Source organism: Otolemur garnettii, unplaced genomic scaffold (genome assembly GCF_000181295.1).
Source record: "Otolemur garnettii isolate 467f Iridium unplaced genomic scaffold, OtoGar3 scaffold00019, whole genome shotgun sequence".
NCBI classification, from domain to species: Eukaryota; Metazoa; Chordata; class Mammalia; order Primates; family Galagidae; genus Otolemur; species Otolemur garnettii.
The window spans coordinates 27,218,251-27,226,375 of NW_003852414.1; the positions used below are offsets into that span (position 1 = coordinate 27,218,251).

At 47.3% G+C, this 8,125-nt stretch overlaps 1 protein-coding gene and 1 pseudogene across 4 annotated transcripts in view; both read right to left on the reverse strand.

Annotated features, from left to right (window-relative positions):
* Positions 1-1,168: 1,168 nt before the first annotated feature.
* WDR37 (WD repeat domain 37) overlaps positions 1,169-8,125 on the reverse strand; it is a 51,937-nt gene continuing 44,980 nt past the window's right edge. For all 3 annotated transcript variants that reach the window (XM_023511368.1, XM_023511369.1, XM_003786842.3), the window contains 2 exons: positions 4,973-5,107; positions 1,169-4,533 (listed from right to left, as the gene is read on the reverse strand). In XM_023511368.1, coding sequence (XP_023367136.1) covers positions 4,287-4,533; positions 4,973-5,107 — 382 coding nt within the window. In that variant the 3' untranslated portion in view covers positions 1,169-4,286. The remainder of the gene's footprint in view (positions 4,534-4,972; positions 5,108-8,125) is intronic.
* Positions 5,577-7,376, reverse strand: LOC100941857 (annotated as a pseudogene). The gene has a single exon (XR_001161134.1). The product of XR_001161134.1 is annotated as a voltage-dependent anion-selective channel protein 1 pseudogene (transcript).

Genomic DNA, 8,125 nt, shown 5'->3' on the forward strand with positions numbered 1-8,125 from the left:
TGCCCTCACTGTCATTCTTAAACACTTGGTAAAAATACTCTCTACAGTCTCTCTGCAATAATTCTACTTAACCACACTCCCAAAGCCAGCTTCTTGGAAGGCTGAGGCAAAAGAATCACTTAAGTCCAAGTGATTGAAGTTGCTGTGAGCTGTGGTGCCACAGCAATCCACCAAGGGTGACACAGTGAGACTCTGCCTCAAAAAAAACTATAAAAAGCAAAAGCAATTTTCTTTTCTTTTCTTTTCTAATGTGATTCTAGTACATGGGGTAAAGATTAACTTTAGGGATGAAAAACTCCATGCATTCCGGCAAAAGATAAAAGGGAAAGTATGTAGGGGCTACGTGACTTCTGGCAGAGGAGGAGCTGGGGGTCATTCCATGAACGTCTCCCAGACTGTGGGGGCCTTGCCACCAAACAACCAGTACTCCACACTAATAAAACATGAACTTTCAAAACAATAAACTTTAGACAATAATCATATGCGATCTGAGGAGTAAGGTAAGGAAGGGAAGAGAAGGAAGGGAAGGAGTCAGGAGAGCACTACCTCCAGGTCTGAAGTCCTCCCAGAGCCTACCAGGGAGGAAGCAGGTCTCCCCAGGCCAGAGTGGCTGCTGCTCCCCAGGGGCACAGCCAGCCGGACTTGATGCCTCCCAAGGCTGCTGTGGTGACTACAGCACTTCACTCACTGGACTGGAATGCGATTGGCCCCAATTACTGCTAGTCCTGATGAGCACTCTCCCACAAAAAAACCGTGCTGCTGTGATTTACTTTTTACTTTCAAACAAGCTTACTTCAGCAAGAATAGTACAGGCATTTTACGGTGATGTGAGGACCCTTAACTTCTAGAGACTATGTCAAACTGTCAAGCATTTCAGAGATTCTGGGCATGGAGGACAAAGCAGCAAAATCACATGTCGGTCAATGTCAGTGTGCCGGACGGGACAGGAGACACAGCAGCTGATTTCTTAAATCTAAAATTAAAATGTTTCAAATGGGCAATACTGTATTTGCTCGATTTCTGGATCACTGTGGTGTTTACATAGCCACCAACAATGTTCCACCAAAGAAAATGAAAACAGTGAAAATAATAAAATAATAAAAATAAGAGACTCCCAATAATGTAAAAGCCTTGTAATAGTAATCATGGAACATGGATGTTTTAATGAATTTCATATTGCAATAAAGACGATGAACACTTAATAACATCAATACAACAACCGATTCCAAACAACATGTATAAATGTGTACTTTTTTCTCCAAAGAAACATGTTTTTCACAGATTTAAGTAACAAATGATGTACATGAGGATTCTTCAGATTCCAAAATATGTACAGAATTTTTGACTCTACCAACACTGATAAGAAAAGGTGGCTGAGAAGTGTTGCTGTGCCCAACACCTCCCTCACGAAGTTCTGTACCAATGCACATTTTCCAGTAAGCACATATGTTCCTTCCGTTATTAAATGAAATTCTGGACACATCAGCACATGGAACAAAACTGACAACTCGAGAGGTCAGCAGCACGCATACACCTGCACTCACATACACACAGTCACACTCACCTGTACTCGCACACACACACCTGCACTTGCACGCACACCTGCACTTGCACACACCTATACTCATACACTCACCTGTACTTGCACACACCCCTGCACTTGCACACCCACTTGTACTCGCACATGCCTATACTCACTCACCTGTACTCGCATGCACACCTGTACTCGCAATCACACACGCCTACACTTGCACATTCACCTGTACTCGCATACACACCTGCACTCACACACACATGCACACACACATGCCTGCACTCACACACTCACTTATATTTGCAGGCACACATGTGCACACAAGCCTGCACTCACACACATGCTCACACTCACTTGCACATATATGCCTGCACTTGCATGCACACGCCTGCACTCATACATGCTCACACCTGAACACACACACACCTGCCCTTGCACATGCTCACACTCGCCTGCACTCGCACACACATGCTCATATACCTGCACTCACACACTAACATGCTCACTCACCTGCACTTGTACACACACACCTGCACTCGCATGCACATGCATACGTGCACAGGCCTGCACTCACACACATGCTCGTATACCTGCACTCACACACACTTGCACTCATACACCTACTCACACACATGCCTACACACTCACGCACTCACACACACTCAGGCAAATGCCTGTACCAGCATACACACACTCACACACTGGGCCCATCTCCCCGAAGGAGTAGGAGGCAACCACACTAGGGGTAACACACAGTCAGCAGCAAGGGGGTCCCTGAGCACCAGCAGGGTTTGGGCCCTGAGGGAGTGTGCATAGCCTTGGCTCTGGAGTCTGGGTCTGGTCCCTCTAGCCCCTAGGAGAAGCTGAGCCGTTACCATCTAGTCTGCCATCATAAATATTTATTTTTAAAGCTTCAGAATTCTTTAATCAGACAGAGATCTGGTTCTGAGGTCTGATTTAGATAACTACATGCATTTTCTAATGTTCCTAACCACATCCTGAGACATCGACTTTCAGGCACCAGAGCAGGCGGCTATGCACCTCAGCTCCCAGAAGTCACCTGTGTCTGGCCCCCACGTGTTCGGTGGGGTATCAGCCTCTCACTATGCAGAACGCCCCAGGCACAGTAACCCCTGGGCAGTGGCACAGGGCTCCCCAGGGGATGCATGCAGGGCAGCCAGAGTAACCAGTCTGACTTCAGTTCCCCAAAACCATCGAGTCAGGGGAGAGGACCAGATGTTAAAAATACAACAAATTTTTAGCTTTAGAAATGACTCTAAAATGCACATGGCCTGTCCCTTAGTTAGCACACTCTAACCTGCACTGTGTTGACATCAGTCATCCTCAGCCCCTCCCTGCTGGGCTGGGCCGGTCATTCCAGAATCTCCCAATGCCTCAGCTCTGCAGTCTGAGAGCAGCCCCCATGGGCGTGAGGCCAGGCACTCCCCAGACTGCTGCCTAAACCCTCCAGAGGACAGCAGAGCACCCTGTCCTGCTATACCTCTGCAAATGGCTTCTGCCACTTACCCACTGGTCACACTCCCACATCACCACAAAGCAGATAAAACACAATGGTGAGAGACAATCACCTCCAGAGACCAGTCTCCAAACAGACATGCTTAAAGGGGCAAGAACTGAGATGACTCCTTAACAAAACTGTAACTTAAGAGAGGAACTCACAAACATCAGAAGAACAGTGATCTCTACAAAGGCAGAGGGCAGCTCACTCCCACAGTGGCAGGTCAGCACCGGGCAGTACCCCGTGTTACCTGCCACCGGCTCCAGTGTCACCGCACAAGCCTAACGTGGGACATACCTGGCATCTTTCCTGCCTTCTGGGTTGACTTCTGTATTCCAGCCACAAATCAAGGTGCTCTCTCAAGGCCCCAGGACCTACAGCTGCCCAGGTGTCCACTGAGGTGGTGTAGTCGGCTCTGGAACACCAGCAAAACCGTGAGCCTGAGACTCGAAACCTCCCATAGTGGCCTCTCGTCTCCGTCTCGTCACATTCAAATGGGTGAGTCACTTGAAACTTCTAAAACCTGTTTATAACCAGAGCTATAAACTAAAGTGCTTTAAATTTTGCTTACTATCTGAAATCAGTGATTAGAATCCAATTTTTAAATTTTCTAATATGAGACCTCAGGAAATTGAAATGATTTTCTATTTAAAAAAAAAAAAAAAGCAGAAAAACATTGCTTTTCAAAACAAACCTCAAATGTTGCGGACTCAACATTCTGCGCTGTTTTTTTAACTTCTAAAATCCAGATCATTTTTACAGAACTATAATAGAAACTTGAGTTGAAGATGAATCACACGACAGCACGTGCTAGAACTTGAGGGGTAAACAGGACACTGGGGCTCATCTCTGTCACCAGCAGCCCTGCACCCCCGTACAAGGTAGACGTGTGTAATTATTCCAGAAACGCAGGACTGCGTGTGCCACAAGAAAAGTACGCAGATTCACATTTAATCCCACACATAATGCCCTGCTGCTCACCTGCCGGACACCAACAGCTCATGAGTACTGCACGTGCCATATGGAAGGTGGGCTTCACTTGCACTGGCCTAAGGATGCCAGTGATGTGACACACACACAGACAGAAATAAACATATGACACACGTTCCTGTACATTTCATGCAAGCTGGGCACGGTGTAGAAATGACACGACAAAGCACCCTTCTCAGGGTCAGACTCGCACAGAAGCCTGCACCAGGCAGAGGTCCACAGCAAAAGACAAAACCAGTGACCCTATTTTTCTTGTAACAGTGCAGGGATGTTGATGTTCCAGCCAATGGCCTGCCGGTCAAATCCACAGGTGAACAGGTTGCACACGGGGTGGTCCTCGCTCCATGCAGAGCAGCACACCATCCTCCGGTGGCCCTGCCGGCTGCTTCGGGGAAGCCGGGCTAGCCGTACCCCCGACATGTCAAACAATCTCACTTGCCGATTGTCGTGCGGGAGGGCTATGATTTTTTGGCCAACACATACATTGATTCTGCAAAGAAGAGATAAAAGTGAGTTGGCCACGAAATAGAGACAGTGCAGGTTTCCGAGTTCACAGGCGACGACACAGGAGACACTCCCATCATTCACATTACAGGCAATGAGCCCAGCTGTCATCTGCTTACAGCATCAGAGAAGAGCCCGAGGTGCTGTGTGTAACTACAAGACACACAGACACCTATACGTGCACCCAACAGACCAAGAGCCCTGCCACACCTGGCACAATGGATCATTCTTGTTCTTACAGATCTCATGACATTAACTGAGTGACTGTAAGTATTTGAGGAATGCCGACACAGCATTAGAGGGTGAAATAAAAAATATTCCTCAAGGCTCTACCCCTCAAACAATGAATCTCCACAATGGAGAATGGACCCACGAGCACCCATTCACGTCAGCCTGAGCATCACAGGCCATAAGTGGTTACAGACCTGTTGATGGCGGAGTCTGTGCGGATGGTAGCAATGGGGGACCTCATGTTCTTTAGGTCCCAGACTTTCACTGTGCGGTCATCACTGCCGGACACCACATTGTCTCCTACGGTGAACACAGCCGAGGTCACAGTGCTAGGAGAAAAGGACCCAGTCAGACCCCACAGAGTCCCCACTTGCATCCCACAGGATCCTGCTTCCAGAGACCCCTAGGCAGAGCAGAGGGACGGCCCCCACAGCTGTCCTTCCTGAACACTGCCCCCGCCTCTGAGAGTCTCTGCTCCATTCTACACCTCTAGGCAAAGGGGCAAAGAGAACCTGCCGGAAAATGAGGATTACACAGAACCCACCAACCTAATGTTTGGGTCTAACAACAGGGAACAACAAAAAAAAAATATTGGGCAACGCCTGTGACTCAAAGGAGTAGGGTGCCAGCCCCATATGCCGGAGGTGGTGGGTTCGAACCCAGCCCTGGCCAAACACTGCAAAAAAAAAAAAAAAAATCATTCCAACAGCAACTCTCAAGTTAATCAGAACATAGAAAGTAGAGACAAACTCTGACAACTCAGCAAGTCAACAGTGGGCAAAAGACTTCAGCATTTTCTTTTTTTTTTTTTTTTTTTTTGAGGTTTCAATATTTTATTCAAGTTTTATTTTAAGTGATGTTAATTACAGCATTTGAAGGGGAGAATCTAATTCCACACAAAATGGAAGACTCTAAAATATACCCATTAAACTGCTAAAAAATAAATTGAGTGGTAAGAATACAACAGAAGTCCAATTTAGATTCTGAGTGTTGTCACCATGTGATCACAATCACACAGACTTCCCAGCTTATAACTGGTGATCCTAGAAGCTATTTCATACTCTGGTGCAAGGGCAAAAAAACCACAACACAAGAAGGAATTAAGTCCTGAATTATTGGCTTCATCACATCCACCCTCTTCACCCCAAAATGGCACAAAAGAAACAGCTACCACACCCTGCAGACCTTTTGGTGTAAAAGAGGTGATAATGGACTGAGGTGGGAACAGTTCATGAATATCTGTCTATAAAAGTCCCTTTCTGGTAAGTCTGTACACACCATCAAGCAATGAGCCTCTCATCAATTAGGGTTATAAAACCAAGGTTCAATTCTCAGGAAGTCACAATTTCATTCATTTATTCAGTATGAATTTACAAAGTGCCTACATATAATCAGCTTCCACTTGTAGCCATTTCTAGATAAAAAAGAAACCTGGCATCTCTAAAGAAGCCACCAAGTTCCCCTCAAGTCTACAGCTGAGAAGACCTTTTTTGGAATCAGGTTTCTTCTGTACCTCTGAAAGGGTAACACCTTAAAGCTGAATCATCTTTAACCTGGAGGTCTAACATGATATTGAGCAATACTTGCAACCCAGACATACAACATTAAAAGATTACGCTAAATTCTGAAGGTAGCTATGCTGCAAAATCGTTTAAACAAGTGTACAGTATTCATTTATGCTTGAAATTCCAGTCCTAGACCAAGCTTGTGACCACCGGCATTGACATTCTTGCCATCCAGCAGAGCTGACAGTGTCAGTTTGATACCTGGCTTTAGGGTCTGAGTGTATCCTAAACCTATCAGGCTGGAGTTGTTCACTTTAGCCGAGAAGCAGGCATCAGGGTCGATCTGGTACTTGGCTGCAATTCCAAAGCGAGTGTTACTGTTTCCTGCTGTCCAGGCGAGATTGACAGCAGTCTCCAACTTCTTGTTCACTTTCTGGTAAATGGAGCCACCAAACTCTGTCCCGTCATTCACATTAGTGTGAAGCTGGAATTCATCAGTCTTGTAGCCAACTGCAAAGTTGCTCTGGGTCACTCGGGACTTTGCAGTCTCAAAATTCATCTGGTAGCCAGCCAGCCAGCCCTCATAACCCAGCACCAGAGCCCCCCGGATCGAAGGCCCAGCAATGTCGAAGTCCACATCACAGCCCAGGTTGATGTGCTCTCGCTTGTACCCTGTCTTGATTTTAGCATTTTTTTTCCCAGTATTAGGTGAGAAGGATGAATCGAAGGTCAGCTTCAGTCTACGTGCAAGCTGATCTTCCACGGTAATCTCAGTGCCCAGTGTATTGTCAGTGTTCCATTTCTCTGTAAACGTCAGGCCATATTCAGTCCATCTGTACTTGGTTTCCAGACTACCCGTCACTTTGGTGGTCTCAGTATTGGCTGAGCCTGAGCTTGTAAATTCCAATCCATTCTCAGATTTTGTTTTCAAATCAAGTTTTATTAAGCCAAATCCGTAGCCCTTGGTGAAGACATCCCTGGCAGACTTGCCAAGATCAGCATACGTGGGAGGCACAGCCATCTTCTGCTCAGAGGCGGTGGCAACGATCTCCGCGGCGGCTACGGCGGGGGCTGCAGCGCTAAGGAACCGAGAGGCAGACTTCAGCATTTTCCCCAGGAAGACACACAAAGGGCCAACAGGCAGGTGACGGACACTCAGTGTCTCTGGTCAGGAGGGAGAGCAGTCAAAGCCACAGCGAGACACCAGCTCACACCAAGCAGAAGGGTCGTCATCCAAAGCAAAACCAAACCTGGGCCACGCAAGTGTTGGCAGAGAGATCAGAACTGTAAGGCGCTCTGGCGGGAGTGAAACAGTCCAACTGCCGAGCGCGTGTGGCTCCTCCAGTGGTCAGACCACAAGAGCACACAGCCCAAACAGAAGGGCTGAACAACAAGGACTTAAGACGTCACACACCGGGGAGCACAGTAGCATTTCCGATGATGGTCAAACAGGCAGACATGACCCAAACACCTGTCAGCAGATACAGGTTTTTTTTTTTTTTTTTTGGCTGGGGCCAGGTTTGAACCCACCACCTCTGGTATATCAGGCCAGCGCCCTACTCCTTTGAGCCACAGGCGCTGCTATCAGATACATTTTTTAAAAGATGTACCATATACATGGAGTACATGTATATTCCCTTATGTAAAGAGGGAATTCTGACATGGGCCACCATGTGAGCCCCAAAACACAAAGGACTCACAATGGGACCCCATTACATAAGGTCCCAGGGTCTGGGACACATCACTGACACAGGGGGATGGAGAGGGGGGACAGAGGTCCCAGGGTCTGAGACACACCACTGACACAGGGGTGGAGAGGGGGGACAGAGGTCCCAGGGTCTG